Below are 23,102 nucleotides of genomic sequence, written 5' to 3'. Positions count from 1 at the left end.
ATAATTTTTCCAAGAGTGAATAAGTGGTAAATGGCAGAGCTGAGATTTGGAATCAGACCGTCTGTCTGTAGAGCCCGTGGTCTGTCCTGCTGTCCATCTCTCTTCACGCTCCTCTCGTTCCGGTCCCTCCGCTGAGACGCAGGAGGTGGCGGCTGGCTCCCAGGAGGACCCTCTCTGGGCCTTTTGGCGTCATCCAGCCCTTCCCCGATTCAGAGCCTCCCGGACACGTCCATCCACTTCCTCTCCACAGTCAGGTTCAGCTTGGACTTGGCCGCATCGCCAAATAAGAGCGGTCTCTCCTCTCTGCATCTGTTTATTGACTGTGTACCTGTTATATAGATCTGCTCTAGCGATCTGCTCCCCCATCCCCAGGCCATCAGTGGTCTAGTCTCTGTTCACATGACATTTCTCTAGACCCTGTCTAGAAAAATTATGTTTTACCCTTGCTTTGAAACATTGTGCTTAATCAAGGTTGGCTAAAGAAATCAATGTTCTTTTTTGCTATGGAGACATTATATTTTATTGATTTTTCTACCATGTGTTGAACTGATTTTTTTCCCCTATTTTTTTCTCGGCTGTACCCATAATTATACAAATCTTTTGTTTCTCGTGAACGTTTCTATGTCTTATATATTTTTGTCATTCTTTTTAATTTAGCACATCTAAAGCTAAAGTTAGCATCTTCCTCAAAACCAGCCGATACTCAGATGGCCCCTTTGCCAAATCGTTTTAACCTTCAGCCAGGCTTGAAACTGTAGCGTCACCTTTGAATCTTTTTCCTTGGGTCCAGTTCAGGTCACAATTTTGCCTACTCTGTCTTCATTATAACTCTCTTCCATGTTCACTACCAACTTCCTCATCCATTCCTTTTTATTTTTTACTTTCTTCTTCCAGTTTTATTGATACAGTTGATAAGTAGCCCTGTTTTAAGTTCAAGATACACAGTATGGTGATTCAGCCTACACATTATGAGATGATTACAGTAAGTTTAGTGAACATCCATCCTCTCTCTCATATTGATACAAAATTAAAGAAATAGAAAAAAAAAATTCTTCTTCCCTTGTAATGAGAACGTCCAGGATTTACTCTCTTAGCAACTTTCTTTTTTGTTGTAATGTATATACTTTTAAACTTACTGTTTTGCGTTGGAGTGAAGCCAGTTAACAACGCTGTGATGGTTTCAGGTCAACAGCAAAGGTACTCAGCCATTCATACACATGTGTCCGTTCTCCCCCAAAACTCCCCTCCCACCTGTGAAGCCTACGCTTTTCTGTCCCCATTTTCCATGAATGCCTCCCCAGCACACACTGAGTTCGTCTCGAGCGCTGTAAGCATTCATGGTTGGGTGTGTGTTCTATTATGTATGTTTTTATTATCAGCAGACTTATTTTTGTGCATGTCTGTCTGCAAACATAGAGCACGAAACAGCTCTGCCTTACACTTCCTGACGTCCCAGGTACTTAGGTAGTCTCTTGTACCTCTTAGGAACTCAGTAAACATTTGTTTAAACGATTTGCACACCTCATAGTATTTCTAGATGGATTAAAGTGACTGTGGGATTTGGCTAGCAGCCACAAAGAAAAGAAAAGTTGGTACAATTCTAGAAGAAAACAAGGAACAGTTTTTCTTCTACAATTATAGAAGAAAACTAGTTGGGATAAAGGTTATTTTGGGGGGTGCGGATAGGGTTACGGTCAGGAAGGCACACAGGGTCTTCTGAAATGGTGATCATGTTCTTTTACTTGGAATGTGGTTACAAGAGTGATTGTTTTATAATTGTTAAAGTATATTACATGGTTCATTGTTCTGTTCTTTAGGTAATATTTTATATTAGAAAAATATTTTAAATGCTTTAAAAAAAATATATGTTGGAGTGGCCAATGAGTTCGTTTGGGTTTTTCCATAACATCTAACAGAAAAACCCAAATGAACTTTTTGGCCAACCCAATACTTTATTTCACATAGCTTTGCGTTCGGTTGTTTTGCTTTTGGGCCTGAGACCATGGCTTGTAACCAGTCATGACTACTCCCACCCTTCCACCCACCCCCACGACTTTGCAACGTCTGGAGACAGTTTTGGTTGTTACAGCAGGGAGAGGTGCCCGTCGAGGCCACGTGCATGTCTGATCATTCCACAGTGTGCTGAGCAGGCCCCCGCCAGAGGGTTAACCTCATCCCGGATGCGTGCTGCAGAAGCTGAGGGGGGGTCGAGTCCTCTGACGCTGGAGCCCTACCTTGAACGAGACCTCGACTATGTCACTGTCCTGGGTCCCGTCCCCTGGTCATCTGGCGTCCTCTCTGGTACCCCAGGGAACAAGAAGTGGATTTTGCTCTCCTGTTTCCCTGACAGCTACAAGCGTTAGAGCCACTCTTGTCGTCTGGTGAGGGGATACAGGAGTCGCGAGGATTGGTGACATTGTTCATAGGTTATTCTTCTGGTAGCTTGTCCTTGGAATACTGTGACCTTGATCATGTTCGATGCTCTACTTTCAGGGTGAAGACCAGGACAGCTGCCAAATATGGGCTCTCGGCGCAGCCCCGCCTGGTGGACATCATCGCCGCGGTCCCGCCTCAGTATCGGAAGGTCTTGGTCCCCAAGCTGAAGGCGAAACCCATCAGAACTGCCAGTGGGGTGAGTGATCGATTCATCACGTATTGATTGTGTATCTGTTGGGCTACAGATCCCTGCCTACACGTAGTGAGGTGGAGGTGGGCGATTTGAATTCATAAAGTCCTCTTGTTGTGGTGTGTGCTGCAGTGGAGACACGTGCAGGATGCTCAGAGAGCACCAGGGAAGAGGTGCTCACTCACTTAGAGGAAAAGATGGTGGTTGATTTTTAGTGTCTTTAAAAGTGGGGCTTCCCAGGTGGCTCAGTGGTAAAGAACCTGCCTGCCAATGTAGGAGACATGGGTTCGATCCCTGGGTAGGGAAGATGCCCTGGAGAAGGACATGCAACCCACTCCAGTATTCTTGCCTGAAGAATCCCATGGACAGAGGAGCCTGGCGGGCTGCAGTCCATGGGGTCGCAAACAGCTGGACGCGACTGAGCACACACTCACGGGGCATAGGGTGGTAAGGGGGAGGAGGTCTTTAAAAGTATAGACTGAAACTTGGTGACTACCAGAAGATGATAAATATTGTTGGCCACCTTAAGCTCGTGGCTTATAACATAAAGGGTGTTTTGAAAAGTTAACTGACAGTACAAAGTCATTATATTAATACATATGGTAACTGTGAACCAGTTGACACCATTCAGGAGGGTGTCCAGAAGACAGAGATGTCCCTACAGTACAAGGAAGTAGGAAGGACCCAAGAAGGGGAAGTGCGGCGCCTGACTGACCCAGAAGTGGTGCCCGTGTAAGCGGAGAAGAGCAAGCACAGAGTCGTGGGAGCAAGGGGCAGGAATTAGGGCACAGATGATGTAAGAGGTGTGTGCGGGGGGAAACCACAAGTGTGCCAGGCTCACCAGGGCTGGGCTTCACTTTGGAAAGCGGCAGGACTTTGGGGTGAAGTGTTAGTGTGGCATCTGCTTGTCAAAGATCTTAAGTGAAGGGAAGTGAATGTCACTCAGTCATGTCCGACTCTTTGCGACCCCATGGGCTATACAGTCCATGGAATTCTCTAGGCCAGAATACTGGAGTGGGTAGCTGTTGAGATGTTCCCAACCCAGGGATTGAACCCGGGTCTCCTGCATTGCAGGCGGATTCTTTACCAGCTGAGCCACCAGGGAAGCCCAGATGTCCCACAAAGAAGCCAGATACAAGGAAACTAAAAGATTTTTGAGAAGGGGAGTGATGGGAACCAGATAGATTTTTCAGAAAATTAATTTGGATACAAGATGTAGGGGAGGTCTTCCCTGGTAGCCCAGTGGTTGGGAGTCCGCCTGCCAGTACAGGGGACATGAGTTCAGTCCCTGGTCCCGGAAGTTCCCACGTACTGCAGGGCAGCTAACCCCGGGCGCCACAACTCCAGGGCCTAGAGCCTGGGAGCCGCAGCTGCTGACGCCGTGTGCCTGGAGCCTGCGCTCCACAACAAGAGGAGCCACCGCAAAGAGAAGCCCGCACTCACTGCAGCTAGAGAAAGCCTGCGTGCAGCAACGAAGACCCAGTGCGGCCAAAATTGAAAAGAAATAAAATGTTCTTTAAAGATGGAGGGTCAGTCGCTTGGAGACAGAGAGACCAGTTGGAATGCTCTCAGTTTGAGCTAGGCATGAAGAGCCTCAGTTGAGGCCAGGCCTCCAGGATAACCAGGATGAGTGTGAAAGACACAGGGTGGGCTTTGGGCCCTCCTCAGACTTGGTGCCCAGAGTCAAGTCCTTTATTCCCCGTGTGAACTAAGTTCAGTCTGTTCCTTGGGTGGGGCTATCGCACTTTTCCTGCTTACATGACCTGCCAGGTAGCCGTCTCTCCTGGACCACATCACACTTGTGACTAATTAAACCCCAGAACCTTTGCACAGAGTGTACCATCAATCCCAGTCTCTTCTCTGTACTTAAGTGTTGGGGTTCGTTGGTTGGTTAGTACTGAAGTGTAGAAGGCTTTCGGAAAAACGAATAGTTCCAAACCTCCTCTTTACATTCTCCTTCCTCCTCCCTTACCCAGGGCAATGGCTTTTAAGTCTTAGCTGATTTCTTGTCATTTACTTCCATGTCCCTAAATAATGTGCTCTCAGGATAAATCTTGCATTGTCAGTTTTCGGTGTTATGCACGGACTTGCCATCGTGCGAGCAAAGGCTTGTCAACCTCTGGGCCTGACAAATGCACCTGGTTTCCACGATTCCGTTCTCTGTCCTCCTCCTGGCTCGAATCACCTCTTTTCTTTCTCTGAGAGCTACTCTTGTTCTGCTTGTCTTTAAAAATGGATATCTTCTGCGGTCCCAGGCCCACTGTTTTTAGCGCTGTACACACTTTGTTTGGGGATCTCATCCGTTGATACCTTTTGTTTTTTTTTTTTAATGTGGATCATTGTTAAAGTCTTTATTGAATTTGTTACAACATCGCTTCCATTTTATGTTTTGGTTTTTTGGCCTCGAGGCATGTGGGATCTTAGCTGCCCTACCAGGGACTGAACCCGCACGCCCTGCATTGGAAGGCGGAGTCTTAGCCACTGGACTGCCAGGGAGGCCCCCCTGATGTTTTTCAACACTGCCATATGCTGACTCCCAGCTCCAGCCTTTCCCCAAACTTCATGTCCATGTCATATCGCCTATTAGACGTCTCTCCTTTGACTGCCTGTAGACCCTCCAGTATAGCAAGACCAGACTTGCTTGCTTGCTCAGACTTGCTCTTTCATCCTTCTTGACCACCTTAGTTCATGGTGCCCCCATCTGTTTGGTTTCCAAATGATGTGAAATGTGTTGTCCATTCCTTCCACCATGGGTAGGAATGTTCTGACCTTTATTGTTTCTTATTTTGGAGGTTATTGGAGTCATTTCATAACAGGCCTGCTTTGTCTTAGCTGCAGCAGATCCACCAGAGTAACCTACTAAAAATGTCAAGAGCACACAGCTAATTGTCATCCCCTATCTGTTGTGCCTCCTAAACTCCATGCTTTTATCCCTGCTGTTACTGTTGTGCTTTGTTTTTATTTTTTTATAGAACTTTAGGCTTACAGAATGGTTGAGCAGAAAGTACAGAGTTCCCTTGCACTTCCTCTCCCCCTCCCCCAGGTTGCCCTATAATCGATGCATCAATTGTTGTTGTTCTGTCACTCAGTCGCATCCAACTCTTGGTGACCCCGTGTACTGCAGCTCGCCAGGCATCACTGTTCTTTACTGTCTCCTGGAGTTCACTCAAACTCATGTCCATGGAGTCAGTGATGCCATCCAACCATCTCATCCTCTGTCGTCCCCTTCTCCTTCTGCCATCAGTCTTTCCCAGCATCAGGGTCTTTTCAAGCGAGTCAGCTCTTTGCATCAGGTGGCCAAAGTATTAGAGCTTCAGCTTCAGCATCAGTCCTTCCAATGAACACCCAGGACTGATCTCCTTTAGGACTGATGGGTTTGATCTCCTTGCAGTCCAAGGGACTCTCAAGAGTCTTCTCCAACACCACAGTTCAAAAGCATCAATTCTTTAGCACTCAGTCATCTTTATGGTCCATGTCTCACATCCATACATGACTACTGGAAAAACTGTAGCTTTGACTGTAATGCTATATATATATATTTTTTAATATGCTGTCTATGTTTGTCATAGCTTTCTTCCAAGGAGCAAGCATCTTTTAGTATCAGGGCTGCAGTCATCATTCACGGTGATTATGGAGCCCAAGAAAATAAAGTCTGTCGCTGTTCCATTGTTTCCCATCTATTTGCCATGAAGTGATGGGACCAGATGCCATGATCTTTGTTTTCTGAAGGTTGAGTTTTAAGACAGCTTTTTCACTCTCCTCTTTCACCCTCATCAAGAGGCTCTTTAGTTCCTCTTCGCCTTCTGCCATTAGGGTGGTGTCAGCTTTATATCTGAGGTTATTGATATTTCTCCCAGCAATCTTGATTCCTGCTTGAGCTTCATCCAGCTTGACATTTTGCATGATGTATTCTGCATAGAAGTTAAATAAGCAGGGGGACAATATGCAGCCTTGACGTACTCCTTTTCCAGTTTTGAATCAGTCCATTGTTCCATGTCTGGTTCTAACTGTAGCTTCTTGGCCTGCATACAGATTTCTCAGGAGACAGGCAAGGTGGTCTTGTATTCCTATCTCTTGAAGAATTTTCCACGGTTTGTTGTGATCTACACAGTCAAAGGCTTTGGCGTAGTCAATAAAGCAGAAGTTTTTCTGGAATTCCTTTGCTTTTTCTATGATCTGATGGATGTTGGCAATTTGATCTCTGGGTCCTCTGCCTTTTCTAAATCCTGCTTGAATGTCTGGAAGTTCTTGGTTCATGTAGTGTTGAAGCCTAATTTGAAGGATTTTGAGCATTAATTTGCTGGCATATTGAGTGCAGCACTTTTTTTTTTATTTAAAGGATTTTATTTCTCCAGATAGGAAGGCTACAAAGTTATATATTTAATAACCAAAATTTTATATAATACTTCATTCTTCAAAACAGCCACAGACTTTTGAGCTCTGGACACCCAGGTTACACAAAAACCCAAACCTTCATGCTTTCTCAGTAAACGTACATCTTTCTCAAGAGGCCTTGCATGCTAACTCCACAGCTGAAATTCCTGTTACAGGACTGAACCAAACTGAAATCAGGCTGCAGTCAATCTGCGTAGGCCCTGACATACACGGAGCTCTGGTCCACTTCTCTCCCAGTCCTGGATCCATCGTGGTCCATTCAGTGTCTGTTTACTGCCAACATGAGCTCCAGAGGTCAGGAGACTGAAGGTTGTGCGTGTCTACACGTGGTTCCTTGGAGCCCCAGCAGGGACCCCTCCTCCAAGATTCATTCTGTACCATCTGATCTGAAGATTAATAACACTGAAAAGAGATCACCCTGGTACCCACGGCTTTGTTTAAGAAACACAGCATCACAAGCACTTTGAAGCCCCTTGTGTTGCGGTCCTCTCCTATTTTTGGAGATAACTGCTCTCCAGAATTTCCTGTGAATTATTTCACAGTTGCTTTTTTATTAATCTTTCTTTTATAGATTGCTGTTGTGGCTGTCATGTGCAAACCCCACAGATGTCCACACATCAGTTTTACAGGAAATATATGTGTGTGAGTATGATGATTTTAATAAGTTGTGTATGTGTGTGCATTTTAATTGATATAGCAAGTCCTAGAGCCTTGATCAGTGCATGCTGGTCATATTTAAAACTTTAACTATTAAAGATTCATAAGTCAGTTCTTTGAAATAAGCAGCCATTAATAGGATATTTCAGTGCTTTAAAAATAAAACATATAAAGATTTTAATTTGTTTCAATATACAGTACATAGGTTACAGAACTCAAAAGAGTAGATAGTCTGTTAACTTGATAAATGAAACACGGAAATATGAGAAGCCTGAATTCCAAATGTCAGAAATTTAAAATGAATTTGGATCAGCAAAGTATCCCCCAAAAGTTACCCTTATAAATAATCTTTAAACTTCTTAAGCTTAGATAATTAGAAAAATTAGAAGAATATGCATGATTCTAGATGGTAAGATCAGTCGGGAGAAAAATTTTCCTAAGTGTAGTTACCAAGAGAGCACTGTGAGTATCAATCCAAACTAGGAAAATGTAGGCACTGTTATTTGCCCCTAAAAGCTTAAACTTCTAAAGTGATAGTGCGTTGATACACGATATGTGTTTTTCTCTTTCTGACTTGCTTTCCCCTGTATGACAGATTCTTGGTCCATTCAGATCTCTACAAATGACCCAGCTCTGCTCCTCTTTATGGCAGAGTAATATTCCAGTGTATAGGTGTACCACATCATCCTTATCCATTCATCTGTCACACAGAATCTAGAAAAATGATACAGATGAGCCCATTTCCAGGGCAGGACTAGGGATGCGGATGTAGAGCGTGGACATGTGGACACCGCAGGAAGGAGAGGGTGGGGCGGGCTGAGAGAGAGGCGCTGACACACGTACACTAGCGTGTAAAATAGCCCGCGGGAAGCTGCTGCATAGCACAGGGGCTCAGCCCGGTGCTCGCTGGGGACCTGGAGGGGTCGGGTGGGGAGGGAGGCTCCAGGAGGAGGAGCTGTGTGCATACATCAGCTGATTCACTTCATCAGACAGCAGAAACTAACACCGCCTCATACAGCAACTACACTCCAATAAAAATATAAAATGATAGCGGCTGCATTACTCTGAAAACTACTGCAATATTGTTCCTTTATATGTTTACCTTTTTACTTGTTAGTAGAAAATGTAAATATTTGCAGAGAGCACAAAGGTACAATCTTCTGTCAGGATTTGAAAATGAAGCTGGTTCAAGCAGGATTTTATGGAGACTGCAGGTCCCTGAACTGGACAGTGGAGCTGAGTTCTGAATCTGACACCCTCACCCTTTTGTTTTATTGGCAGGTACTGCCCTGGCGGACCTGATTCAGATTTCGAATATTCCACCCAGTCTTACACTGGATATGAGGTAAAGTAATGTGAGGCTGACTGGAGGAGTGTTATGTCATACTTTACTTAGCATAAGCTTTTACAAGTACTGGCTTTCTTAAAATTTTTCTTTCTTATTTTTTTCTTGATTGCACAAGTTACTCATTCATGAAACATTTGCCAAGTGCCTCTATATATTGTTCCAGTCACTGCAGAAATACTTACCTAAGCGCTTATTATGAACATATGTCAACACTGTTCTAAATGCTTTACAACTTTAAATCTTCCAGCAGCATTTTGAAGGTAAACACTATTATTATCATAGTTTTATGGATAAGGAAACTGGAGCCTAGAAGGCTTTCACAATTGGCCTGGAAGACACATCCCGAATGTAACAGGGCCAGGCCTTGAATTCTGTGCACCTCACCAGGATGTTTTCCTGCCTCTGCAGCCATGGAAAAGACAGGTCAGGTCTTGTGGAATCTGCATTCTAATAAGTGGAGGGTAGATAGTTATGAAGGAGAAGGCAATGGCACCCCACTCCAGTACTCTTGCCTGGAAACTCCCATGGACGGAGGAGCCTGGTAGGCTGCAGTCCATGGGGTCTCTGGGGGTCAGACACAACTGAGCGACTTCACTTTCACTTTTCACTTTCATGCATTGGAGAAGGGAATGGCAACCCACTCCAGTGTTCTTGCCTGGAGAATCCCAGGGACGGGGGAGCCTGGTGGGCTGCCGTCTATGGGGTCGCACAGAGTCAGACATGACTGAAGCGACTTAGCAGCAGCAGCAGATAGTAATGATGCTGGGAAAGACTGAAAGCAAAAGAAGAAGAGGGCAGCAGAGGATGAGATGGTTAGATAGCATCACGACTTAATGGTCATGAGTTGGAGCAATTTCCAGGAGACGGTGAAGGACAGGGAAGTCTGGCATGCTGCAGTCCTTGGGGTCACAAAAAGTTGGACATGACTTAGTGACTGGACAACAACAAAACAGTAATGAAACAAATGAAAAAATATCAGGTACCAGTTGAAATGGGAAGCAGGAAAGTAAAGTCAAGTAAGATATAGGAGAGGGTGACTTCAGCTTTGGTGGCTGGGAGGGGTGACGTGGTAACTGAGCCCCGAATGACAAGAAGAAGGCTTTCAAGAAAATCAAGAAGGAGCATCCCTAGCAGAGAGAATAGATAAAAGGTGGAGCCAGAGTGAGAATAATGGTGGGGCTCTGGAGCAGAGCGGGTGAGGGGAGAATGAGATCTGGGAGACAGTGACACAGAGGGTTGTAAGGCAAGGCAAGAAGTTTGTTATATTGGGCTGGCCAAAAAATTTGTCCAGGTTTTTCCGTAAACTGTCAAGGAAAATCCCAAGTGAACTTTTTGACCAACCCAATCGGTGTCACGTGCATCCATCCAGGTTTAAAGCAGAGGAATGGTATAATCTAGGCAGGTTTTAAGAGGCCTTTGATGGCTCTTGCGGGGGCAAGAGCGAGAGCAGGAGGCCAACAAGCAGGCTTTCCGAGCAGTCAACCCCTTCAGAAGAGGCCGGCAGCCAGCAACCTAAGTGACTTTTTTTATCTTCTTATGTATGGTTTTTCATTTTTTCCCTTTTTTTTAATAGATCAAATTGTAAAAATACAAAAAGAAATCTCTCAGTGAAAAGGCTCCCTCTCATCACTTTCCCTGGCCACCCCATTCGGCTGCAGCCCACTGAACAGTCAGTATCGTCCCTTTCCTGTTCACCCAGCATAGATGTTAACAGCATAGAGATATAAAGGCAATTCATCTTCTGTATCCTGACTTTGTACACAGCAGGTAGTCTGTCAAGACCTTGCCTTTCTCATTTAACAATGTGTCTTCGGGGAACATTTCCTTTTTATTCTGTTTATTTATTATTTTTGGCTGTGCTGGGTCTTTACTGCTGCACACAGTCTTTCTCTGGCTGCAGTGCACAGGGGCCCCTCTTCATCGTGGCTTCTCTTGTGGAGCACAGGTTCCAGGCACGCGGCTTCAGTAGCTGCCGCACGAGGGCTCAGTAGCTGGGAACATTTTCTACCAGGACATTGTTTGGTGGCTGTTGACCTTTGTATGATAGCATGAAGACTTCATGTTAACCCATCATAGCCTATGTTGTAATTTAATGATCTGGCTCAAAGGTTATTTTCTCAAGGAACTCTTTTTGAATATGTGTGCACACCTCTGTCTAGAGCAGCAAAACAATTTGGTGACCCTGGGGATTCCATCAGCGTTTACACAAAACTATAACTATGACCCAGGGAGCTGCCTGCTGTTGAATGAAGACCAGCCGGATAATCTTCAGGTCATTATTTCCAACTGAGGAAGGAAGGAAGGAGCCCAAGAGAATTTTAGTTTTTTATACAACCCTTTTGAAACTACATCTTATTTTTAATTCAATGTGGGCATGACAGGATATTTTTCTTTTTTTAGCCAACCTCCATGCGAGCTATCCGTGCCAGGTATGACCCTTACCTGCAGACAAGACACCGGATCGAACAGGTAAGGTTTTAAAAAGCACTTTTTTTTTACATTAGATCTTTATACTTAGGAGGTGCTGTTGCTTGATTTGAGTTGAGCCAGAAATAAGAACTGAAAGAATATTTCTCTCCTTCATAAGTTTTTAATATCCCATCTGAAGGAGAGGACAGTTTTGCAGTTCCTAGCAGGGTCAAAACCACCACTTGCTTTAAAGACCGTATTATTTTCTGTAAGGACTTGATAGTCTCTCAAGTTCTTTGAGTTTGTAGAAAGTCATGCATGTTATGACAGTTACCATGTGTGGCCGTGTCGAAGGTCTTAGGCAGTAGGTGGGTGGATTGCATTTTAGCTTCCAGAAGCCAAGTGAGACGTATAGTGGCTGCTTTGCTGGGGTGAGAATAGGGAATTGCCTACAGGGGAATGAGGGGCTCATGGGAGCCATGGAATTGTTCTTTATAATAGCGGTTGTGGTGGGTACACAACTCTAAACTCATTTAATTGTACACTTAAAGTTCATGGATTTCATTGTATGGGCTTGGCCAGAAAAGTTGCAACATCTTATGGGAAAACCCAAACGAACTTTTTGGCCAACCCAATGTATAAATTATATCTGAATATAACTGATTAAAAAACAAGTACTATGTCAGTGGCCTTGCTGTGTTCAAGAAGTCTGAACATTCATTTCATTTTAAACTTGTCTACTTTAAAACAATGCAAGCACTGTCCGTAGTTTTTATAGTAACATCTAGTCAGGCAACTAGACAGACTGAAAGGGAAGGTAACACGTAACAGAAAGTCACTTGTGTGTTCAGTTCTTTTTTAGCCATGGTATTTAATTTATTTAAAATGTGTCAGTAGAGCTTGAAAGGTGTAACCCATACCAAAAAGGAGTATGGGTTCTGGAAGCAGTAGAAAGTACCAGAGAGCAGTGATTCTTTTCCCAGCTGTAAATGTACTAGAATCACCTGAATGACTTTCTCAAAACACGCGTCACGTTTCGCCACTGGAGTTAGGTGGTGCTGTCTGATTTAGGGTCCAGGCAAGATATTTTGAGAAAGCTACCAGGAAGATTTAACTGTGTACCCCTGGGGAACGACCACAGTGTTGATAGCTATATACACATATATTTGTATGTGTTGCACATGCATGCACATACGCTTATGTTTGTGTAAGAATTTACATATGTATTGGGTTGGCCAAAAAGTTCATTTGAGTTTTTCCATAAGATGTTATGGAAAAGCCAGAGTGAAGTTTTTGGCCAACCTACTATAAGGATGTATGTATTTATAAGTTGCTATTTTCCATTTTCGGAAATAAGTATTCAAAAAGATAACTTTTTGCTCATATTAAGTGAGGATATCCTCTTTACTTAGTACATTAGAGTTCATAATTTGTAGTCCACTTGACTGAGTTTTTCTCAAGCCTAACACCTGGCAAGAAATCGAAATACCTGTTTTTAAAAATTAGAATCTTGACTTGTTGGAAACTGGAAAGATCTATATCATTGTGTCCCCACGTAGAGGAGATATTATATTTCAGACTGATTTTTCCCCCCACCCCTGAAACCAGGCTGAAAAGGTGCCACCTGTATCCAGAATCTTCACGATTCAAAACTTTTAAGTTTTCATTTGAAACTGCTTTCTTAGTGCTGCTTTCTCATCTGGTGTTCCCTTTCTTTCCTTTGCATCAAGTCCTGGTTATATTGCCTATGGTCTTCTTCGTCCTCAGTGCTGACCCCAAGGTCTTGCATAAAATACATACTGAGGGGCTCCCCTGGCGGTCCAGTGGTTAGGACTCTGCCTCCATTGCCAGTGGACAGGTTCAGGCCCCAGTCAGGGGGCTAAGATTCTATGTGCCTCCTGGGCAAAAAAGCAAACGTAAAACAGAAGCAGTCCGGTAACAAATTCAGTGAAGTCTTCTTAAAAAATACATAATCAAGAAAGATTTGTTCATTCTATTACAATGTATACAATTATATCTTGTGTGATTATATTTGCTGCTAATTTATATCCTCTGTATTTTTGAATGTTCGCTTAACTCTGTAAGTTGACATCAAACTTTTGATTATTTTAAATTCTTACTCTTCCTTCTTATTTGAACCGTAATTATTTTTCTTTCAGACTTTGGAGCCTAGTTTCTTGAGTCCGTAGAATTTGCTCAACATGTTTGCTTCTCGTTTTTAAACTGTAGTGATGAAAACACTGCCAAGTAAAATTAGAAAATTTCAGTAAGCCACTTAAGAGTAGCTGACTATACCTTGCTAATACTGACGAATTTATGTCTTTCAGTTAAAACAACTTGGTCACAGTGTGGATAAAGTGGAATTTATCGTGATGGGTGGAACATTTATGGCCCTTCCAGAAGAATACAGAGATTACTTTATTCGAAATTTACATGATGCCTTATCAGGACATACCTCCAACAATATTTATGAGGCCGTCAAGTAAGAAATCCTTACTTTATCACATTCACCTGAGTGGTTGTTGATTCATCCTCCTAGCAGCAGTCTGTGAGAATTCCTTCTGCTCTATGTCTAGCCTCCTAGTTCTTTGGGGGACAAGGGGAGAGGTTTTCATTCTTTTTACTCGCATGGTTTTCATGGGTTGTATGGTTAAATACATTTTTTCCAATTTTACTGAGATGTAGTTGACATACAATACTGTCTACAGGTGTACAGTATAATGACTTCACTTATATTGTGAAATGGTGACCACGGTAAGTTTAGTTAACAGGAATCATCTCAGCAGTCCTGGTGCTTGTTGTTACTGCTATATTGTGGGGAGATGGATTATGTTTTTTAAAAGTGAGCGTGGTCCATTGGCATTAGTATTCTCACAAAGTCACTGTGCAAAAGAATAAAAAGAAAGGGGGAAAAAAAAGAAAAACAACAAAACATACAAAATCGAGGCACAGATCTTTTCAGCCTTAGGCTGGTCTAAGCTGCAGGAGTGACCTGGATTGCAGTTGGTGAGCTCACCCAGAAAGAGCTCGGGCAGTACTTTTAATCTGAGACAGTGAGCTGCTATAAAATTCACAGAACAAATGACTATTATTTAATAGTTACTGTTTTATGACTTACTATCTGATGAGTGTTGAGTCATTTCTGTTTGTGAATGGGATCATTTATTCGTTTCAAATTCTAGTTGATAAAACAGAAGACAGCTATGCTTTCTTTTGATACCTCCTGTCTCCATTTTTAATGAGAAGAAAACTAAAGTTTCTTAAGTTTAGTGATTTTAGAAGGGAAAGTCTTAAAATAGTTTTTATTTTCAGAAATTTCAGGGACACCTGGCTAAGCTACCGGGCTAAGTACTCTGCCTTTAATTACTGAACGTTAATTGAAGGCCCACTAGGGACCGTGCTCTGCCTGGGGTACCGGGAACAACACGGTGAACAAGACAGATGCTGTCCTTGCCCTGGCGGTGCTCACATTCTGCTGGTTCAACAGATAACAGACAGTAGGTGCCGTGGTGGAGACAGGCTGCTGTGTTGGAGAAAACGTAGGCTGATTCTGCACGTGACCTGGTGATGTTTAAGCTGAGATCGGAAGTATGCAGAGGAGCCAGTCAGGCCAGGCGCAGAAAACAAATAAGACAGAGGCGCTGAAACAAGGAAGAAACCTGAGGTGTTCCTCAGAGAGCACGCAGATGTGCCTAGATTCTAGCGAACCAAGGAGCAGATGTCATGAGGGGAGCTTGAAGGTTGTGCTGGATGTTGAGGACTTAAAAACATTGGAATCAGCAGTAGGAAGTAGGTGAATGATTTGAAGCCAGAGAGTGACGTGTTCGGGTTTGTAGGTCTGAAGGCATCCCGGTTCTTGCGTGGCAGGTGGATTTGAGGGGTGCCAGAGCAGAAGTGGTAAACCGGGTGGGAGGCTGTTGTGCCCACCCCTGCTCACATGAGGGTGGTGGCCGCAGTGACAGAAAAGGGCAGATGGGTTAGAGCTATATTTTATTCCTGATGGACTTTGAATCAGGTTGGAAATAAGAAAGAGGGAGTCGAGGATGACACCCAGTTTGGGGTTATAGAAAGCGACTGAAGGTAGCGCTGCCTACCCAGATGGAAGAGGGGAAACAACAGGTTTGTGGGAGAAAAGTCAAGACTTTTCCTTTGGCTTCATTAAGTTTAAAATGCCTCAAGTGGGGACATGTGTAGGCGGTACAAGAGATGTCTGGGCTGGCAATAAATGGTCCAGAAAAAAATGTTCTGTAACATTTCATGGAAAAACCTGAACGAACTTTTGGCCAGCCCTATAAAACTGAGGAGTATCAGATTGTTACAGGTGTTTATCATCACGCAAATGGATGAGCTTACCTTATGGGAGAGTCTCATGCATCTCCAAGGTACACTACATGAAAAAGCAAGTTTTAGAGCAGCTCTTACTGTGTGATCCCGTCTTGTGTGTGGCCATGCCTGTGTGAGTATAAATACATGGAAGAGGTGATGGAGTCATGGTCATCATTGGCATCCTCCCATGGATGGAGAAGCCTGGTGGGCTGCAGTCCATGGGGTCTCGAAGAGTAGGACTGAGCGACTTCACTTTCACTTTTCATTTCCATGCACTGGAGAAGGCAATGGCAACCCACTCCAGTGTTCTTGCCTGGAGAATCCCAGGGACGGGGGAGCCTGGTGGGCTGCCGTCTACAGGGTCGCACAGAGTCAGACACGACTGAAGTGACTTAGCAGCAGCAGCAGAACCGTGGCAGAAGGGACGTGGGAAATGGGAGTGAAGGGGGACAGTCACATTTACATTGTCTGCGGTGTCTGGGTGCTGCAATAAGTATTTACTTAATTCTCACAAGAAATTTTTGAGTTACATATTTAAATCATCCCTGTTTTACAAGTGAGGAAACTGAGGCCCGGAGAGATGAAGCCACTTGGCCCAGGTCCATAGGAAGTGAAGTGGGGCCTGTGAAACCAAGGCAGCTTTGTTTTCAGAGCCTAAACTTGGCTATAATTATAATGCAGGACATTGTGCCAGGTGTAAAACGAATGAGAGTGCTTGTCTGTGTGTGTATGAGCACACGTTTGTATACATCACCAGAGCTTCAAAATACTGGAAGAAATATGTGGTTGTTTTTTTTTTCCTTGCACTCCCTCTCCCACTGCCTTCAGGCTTTTTCTTTTTTTTTTTTTTCTGGCTTCTTTTTTTATTACAGTGGGGGTGGGTTGGGTGCAGGAAGACAGCTAATTACAAGGTTGTTCAAACATTGTCCCTCTAAGTTTTTTGCAGGGTCATAAGTAGGACTTGAATGAACCCAGAGATGCTTTCATTATCCTGTAATTAAAATGGTTCTTGGCATGTGGCAGCCACAAGTAAACTGGTGAATGGATTTTGAATGATCATCTGTTGCTCGGATATTGACAACTAATGACCCACGTAGGGGTGCCTCTTGGAATGGGGGGCAGGGTGCTGTGCTCACCCTACTTCAATCCCCTTAATGTCTGCTCTCCTTTGGGTTGGTAAAAATGAAAAGAGTAGAGAGGCTTTTTCATAAGTTTAAATAAATCTCCAGGGTAGTTTTGAAGTATGAGGGAAGTGGGCAGGACACAGCCTTTAAAAGAATGAGGTGGGCATGGGTGTGCACGTGCACTCTGTCGTGTCCAACTCTCTGCAAACCCATGGACTATAGCGCACCCAACTCCTCTGCCCATGAAATTTCCCAGGCAAGAAGACTGGAGTGGGTTGCCATTTCCTTTTCTAGGTGATCTTCCTGACCCAAGGATCAAACCCAGGTCTCCTGCATCTTCTACATTGGCAGGCAAATTCTTTACCATTGAGCCACCTGGGAAATCCATGACATGGCCATGGGACATGACAGACTGGTTGGAACCAAGATGGTGGAACAGTTAGCCTCTAGTAGACATTGAGCCTTATCATACACTCATTGTAATATATTAGCATGCTAAATAGCACACCCTCCAGCGCCATAATGGTTCTAAGGCTAACCAAAGAGGTCAAAAAGTGGATGGTGATTCCTGGAAATCTCTGCCTCATCCCCCAAATAATTGGAATAATTCTCCCACTTGTCATAGTTATTGTTCAGTCAGTCATGTCCAATTCTGCTACTCCATGGACTGCAGCACACCAGAATTCCCTGTCCTTCACTATCTCCCAGAGTTTGCTAAAACTCATATCCATTGAGTAGGTGATGCCATCCAACCATCTCATCCTCTGTCGTCCCCTTCTCCTCCTGCCCTCAATCTTTCGCAGCATCAGGGTCTTTTCCAATGAGTTGGCCCTTTGCATCAGGTGACCAAACTATTGGAGTTTTCAGCTTCAGCATCAGTCCTTCCTATGAATATTCAGGGCTGACTTCTTTTAGAATTGAGTGGTTTGATCTCTTTGCAGTCCAAGGGACTCTCAAGAGTCTTCTCCAGCACCGAAATTCAAAAGCATTAATTCTTTGGCACTCAGCCTTCTTTATGGTCCAACTCTCTCATCCATACCTGACTACTGGAAAAACCATAGCTTTGACTAGATGGACCTTTATCAGCAAAGCGATGTCTCTGCCTTTTAATGCACTGTCTAGGTTTGTCATGGCTTTTCTTCCAAGGAGCAAGCGTCTTTTAATTTCATGGCTGCAGTCACCATCTGCAATGATTTTGGAGCCCAAAATATAAAGTCTGTCACTTGTTTCCCCATCTGTTTGCATGAAGCGATGGGACCAGATTCACTTCTTACCTATCACTCCATTTCAGAATTCTTTTGTGACGAAGCTAGAGCCTCAGATTCAGTAACAGTTTGAGATGCCCGGGTGGCGTGCTCAGCGTCTGGGAGAGTGGGTGTGAGCAGCCTACTTTGTGTGATGGCCACCAGAGGAGGCAATGGGTTAAATCTGTGTCCATGAATCGACTTTGAGCAACAGCAGGCCAGCCTGATCTCTATCCTGCAGGGCCTTGAGTAGCAGGATGAAATAGGACCTTATTTTTACTGCTCATTCGGAACCTTGATCATTCATGAATATGAGTCATACTGAGTAAAACGCTGAAGTCTTTCAAACTTTTGAGGGAGTCATGATGTAATCCAATGCCTTTTTCCTAATAATACTGACAAACAGATGACAGCTTAGAATAAAACGCAATTAGAGGAAAAACAGCCTTAATTAGTTCAAAGCCCCATGACGTTAGGATGACAACGGTACCTCAGAGGATCGCTGCCTAAAAATCCACTGAACTCTGAGAATTCCCTCTTAGGATCAGATCATCTGTTCAGACCATCACACTTTTCTCTCCCCATGCTTATGTGTTATATATTCTTTTCTCAGTGCAGCTGATCTCTTGTTGCAGACCTTGTGCATTAAGTGAGTTTGAATCATAAATATCTTAGACTTGTTCCACCCCTCAACCCCCTTCCATGAAAATTTGCTGCAGAGATTTTTAGTCTGTTTTTTTGGGTTCCTTAGGTCATGTGAGCTAGCTAGGCCAGTTGAAGATGTATATAATGTATTTTTAGGATACAGTTAATTTGACATTTTATCAACTGAAACTTTAAAATTTTGCAATGCAAAGAGATAGAGGGAAACAATAGAATGGAAAATACTAGAGATCTCTTCAGGAAAATTAGAGATACCAAGGGAACATTTCATGCAAAGATGGGCACAATAAAGGACAGAAACAGTATAGACCTACCAGAAGCAGAAGATACTAAGAAGAGATGCAAGAATACATAGAAAAACTATACAAAAAAGTTCTTAATGACCCAGATAACCACAATGGTATGTACACTCACCTAGAACCAGAGATCCTGGAATGTATCATGATGAACAAAGCTAGTGGAGGTGATGGAATTCCAGCTGAGCTATATTTAAAATCCTAAAAGATGTGCTGTGAAAGTGCTGCATTCAATTTGCTAGCAAATTTGGAAAAGTCAGCAGTGGCCACAGGACTGGAAAAGGTCAGTTTTCATTCCAATCCCAAAGAAAGGCAATGCTAGAGAATGTTCAAACTGCCACACAATTGCACTCATCTCACATGCTAGCAAAATAATGCTCAGAATTCTCCAAGCCAGGCTTCAACAGTACGTGAACCAAGAACTTCCAGATGTACAAGCTGAGGAACTAGAGATCAAGTTGCCAACATCCACTGGATCAGAGAAAAAGCAAGAGCGTTCCAGAAAAACATCTGCTGCTGCTTTATTGACTGTGCCAAAACGTTTGACTGTGTGGATCACAACAAACTGTGGAAAATTCTTAAAGAGATGGGACTACCAGACCACGTGACCTGCCTCCTAAGAAATCTGTATACAGGTTAAGAAGCTACAGTTAGACCGGATGTTGAACAACGGACTGGTACCAAATTGGGAAAGGAGTACATCAAGGCTATATATTGTCATCTTGGTTTTTTAACTTATATGCAGAGTACACCATGCAAGATACTGGGCTGGTTGAAGCTCAAGCTGGAATCAAGATTGCTGGGAGAAATATCAATAACCTCAGATATATAGCTGACACCACCTTAATGGCAGAAGGCGAAGAGGAACCAAAGATCCTCTTGATGAAAGTGAAAGAGGAGAGTGAAAAAAGCTGGCTTAAAATTCAACATTCAAGAAATGAAGATCATGGCATCTGGTCCTATCACTTCATGGTAAATAGATGGGGAAACAATGGAAACAGGGACAAACTTTTTTTGAGGGGGCTCCAAAATCACTGCAGATGGTGGACTGCAGTCATGAAATTAAAAGACACTTGCTCCTTGGAAGAAAAGCTATGACCAACCTAGACAGCATATTAAAAAGCAGAGACATTACTTTGCCAACAAAGGTCCTTCTAGTCAAAGCTGTGGTTTTTCCAGTAGTTGTATATGGATGTGAGAGTTGGGCCATGAAGAATGGGCACCAGAGAACTGATGCTTTTGAACTGAGGTATTGGAGAAGACTCTTCAGAGTCTCTTGGACTGCAGGGAAATCAAATCAGTTAATCCTAAAGGAAATCAGTCCTGAATATTCATTGGAACGACTGATGCTGAAGCTGAAACTCTAATACTTTGGCCACCTGATGTGAAGAACTGACTCCTTAGAAACAGACCCTGATGCTGGGAAAGGTTGAAGACAAGAAGAGGACGGCAGAGGGTGAGATGGTTGGATGGCATTACCGACTCGATGGACATGAATTTGAACAAGCTTCTGGAATTGGTGATGGACAGGGAAGCTTGGCATGCTGCAGTCCATGGGGTGGCAAAGAGTCGGACACGACTGAATGACTGAACTGATATTCTTTGTGTGAAGTTTTAGCTCTATTTTTACAGAAATGGTCTGATGCCTAGTGGTGTGTATAAATTGTCCTTTTTGGGGGTGAAATGAACTTTTACTCTATAACTTCAGATCACGATATGTGTGTAGAAAAAGTCTTTTGAAGAAGAAAGCCTCTTTCTCTAAAGGATAGACCAGAGCTGGCGTTGTTTTGTTTCTGTTCTTTAATTTACCTCAAGGGGGCAATAAACACTTTATTTTCAGATAAAAATTTATATGTGATTTGAGTTTTCATTGCAGCAAATATGAATGGCTCTCGGGAAGTAGTAAAAGTACAGTCTGGGAGCCATAAAACCAGCCATAAATGCTACACTGAGTCCTGCCAACCCACTTGGCATGTTTTGTTTTTTTTTCTCCTGGCCTCTATGCTTTTATGAAATAATCTAGAAAAAGCCAATTTGCAGTCTTGTGTTTGTGGAGGTAAATTTTTACTGCCAGCTCCCTATAATAAAGTTGGTATTTGTTTTTTAGGTAAGCTTTGTGTAATTTGAAGAAATGGTTGTCTGGTTGGTACTACAGAATGCAGAAAACTTTTCGAATGTTGACATCCTTGCAAAATATAGAGCAGCCTGGAGATACTGTGTTTTGGACATAACATTTCCTGCAAAATTTTTGGATGGACATTTATCTTACTGTTCTCTAAATTCTCTTGTATAGATGGTATTTAAGAAAAATATTTGGGTTCTCTAGTGTGGCTCACCTCTCTCAGATGTAAGGTAGTGAATTCATGTTTATTTTCCTATTATTTTCCTAGTCTGCATGCATGCATGCTCAGTCGTGTCTGACCCTTTGCGACCCCACGGACTGTAACCCACCAGGCTCCTCTGTCCATGGAATTCTCCAGGCAAGAATACTGGAGTGGGTTGCCTTTTCCTACTCCAGGGGATCTTCCCCGCTCAGGGACTGAATCCGTGTCTCCTGCACTGGCAGGTGGATTCTTTACCACTGTGCCGCCAGGGAATCCTTATTTTCCTAGTAGTTGATACTAATATGACTACACAGATATAGTACTGAGTTACATACTGGGACTTCCCTGATGGTCTTGTGGCCAAGACTCCACACTCCCGATGCAGGTGGCTCAGATTCGATCCCTAGTCAGGGAACTGGATCCCACGTGCTGCAACTAAGACCCAGCGCAGCCAAATTTTAAAAAATAAATAAATTTTCTTAAAGTTATTGTTCATATTGTGACAAATGAGTCAACCTCATTTAAAGTTAATAGCCATTGTTCGAACTCACATCGAGTTCTACTGTTAGCTCGACTGTGTCCCTGCTTCACTATCCTGCGTCACATCTAATTCACGTTTTGCTTTTTTCTGAAAAGATGAAGAGTTAGAGTAAGGGAAAACCCTAGCAAGGTGAACTTGGTTACCATTTATGGTGGGGCAGTAGCAAGCAGTACGCTAGCTCCCTGCAGCTGGGATCACTGGAAAGCTGAGGAAACAGAGAGTTGAGGACGACGCAGGTTTGGTTTCTGTGAAGACTCATTAAATCAAGCAAAGTGCTAATCACTGCTATCACTTAGACTAAGACCGCAGCAGTCTCTGGAGATCATCAATTACTGGTGACTCTCGTCCTTCAAAAATCGTCACCCTGGAGATGAAAAGGACCGGCAGTGGGGTCTGAGTCACCCATTCGCCAGAATGCACATGTCGCCAAATAACTCAAAGCAACCTTTTAACAGTTGTATTCCTTTTTAATCAGTCTTGCCCAGAAGCAGTTTTACATTCAATCTTTGTTGCTCCTTGGCTGTTCTCACAAGATGCCATTTAAAAGGGGAGTTACCTATCAAGAAGTGGGTGAGTCATACCTTCTCCCTGTGGAATTTTTAATTCATTTCCGTTCCTTCCTTTTTTTTTTTCCATGTCAATCAATGAGTTTAAAGCCCCCAGCTATGTCCTCCTGAGTCCTGGAAAAACTAGAGTGCTGGGTAACGCTGGGTACCAGGCCCAGAAAATAATTTCATAGATTTGCAGAGTAACAGAGAAATAGCGACCCCATGGACTGCAGCCTACCAGGCTCCTCCACCCATGGGATTTTCCAGGCAAGAGTACTGAAGTGGGGTGCCATTGCCTTCTCCTTAGCAGCAGTAGCAGCAGCAGAGAAAGCAGAGCAACCTGAGAAGCCCTGAAAGTGATCATCTCCTGCCTTTCTGGGCTTTGGCTCCAGTATCGCACCTCCCACCCACCCCTCACTTTGTATATTGATCACTTTTACTACCTCTCTCGGTAAATCAGATTTTCACAGACGGTAACCAGGATCCTTGACGCTGGCAGCACAACCTAGGGTACGATCTTAGTCATCATAAAGAGATATTAGTTTTTCTCCCAACATTTTTTTTTGAAACAAAAGTGGAAAGATTTTCCAGTGAGCATCAC

General features: G+C 43.5%; 1 protein-coding gene across 4 annotated transcripts in view; it reads left to right on the top strand.

Moving 5' to 3' along the window:
* Positions 1-23,102, top strand: part of ELP3 (elongator acetyltransferase complex subunit 3) — a 144,351-nt gene that overhangs the window by 30,877 nt on the left and 90,372 nt on the right. For all 4 annotated transcript variants that reach the window (XM_044939729.2, XM_025281384.3, XM_044939728.2 and 1 more), the window contains exons 3-7: positions 2,494-2,632; positions 7,593-7,663; positions 8,960-9,023; positions 11,427-11,495; positions 13,763-13,917. In XM_044939729.2, coding sequence (XP_044795664.1) covers positions 2,494-2,632; positions 7,593-7,663; positions 8,960-9,023; positions 11,427-11,495; positions 13,763-13,917 — 498 coding nt within the window. The remainder of the gene's footprint in view (positions 1-2,493; positions 2,633-7,592; positions 7,664-8,959; positions 9,024-11,426; positions 11,496-13,762; positions 13,918-23,102) is intronic.

Source organism: Bubalus bubalis, chromosome 3 (genome assembly GCF_019923935.1).
Source record: "Bubalus bubalis isolate 160015118507 breed Murrah chromosome 3, NDDB_SH_1, whole genome shotgun sequence".
Taxonomy (NCBI): domain Eukaryota; kingdom Metazoa; phylum Chordata; class Mammalia; order Artiodactyla; family Bovidae; genus Bubalus; species Bubalus bubalis.
Note: the sequence above shows the minus strand (reverse complement) of the source record. Positions and strands in the feature narration are given on the sequence as shown.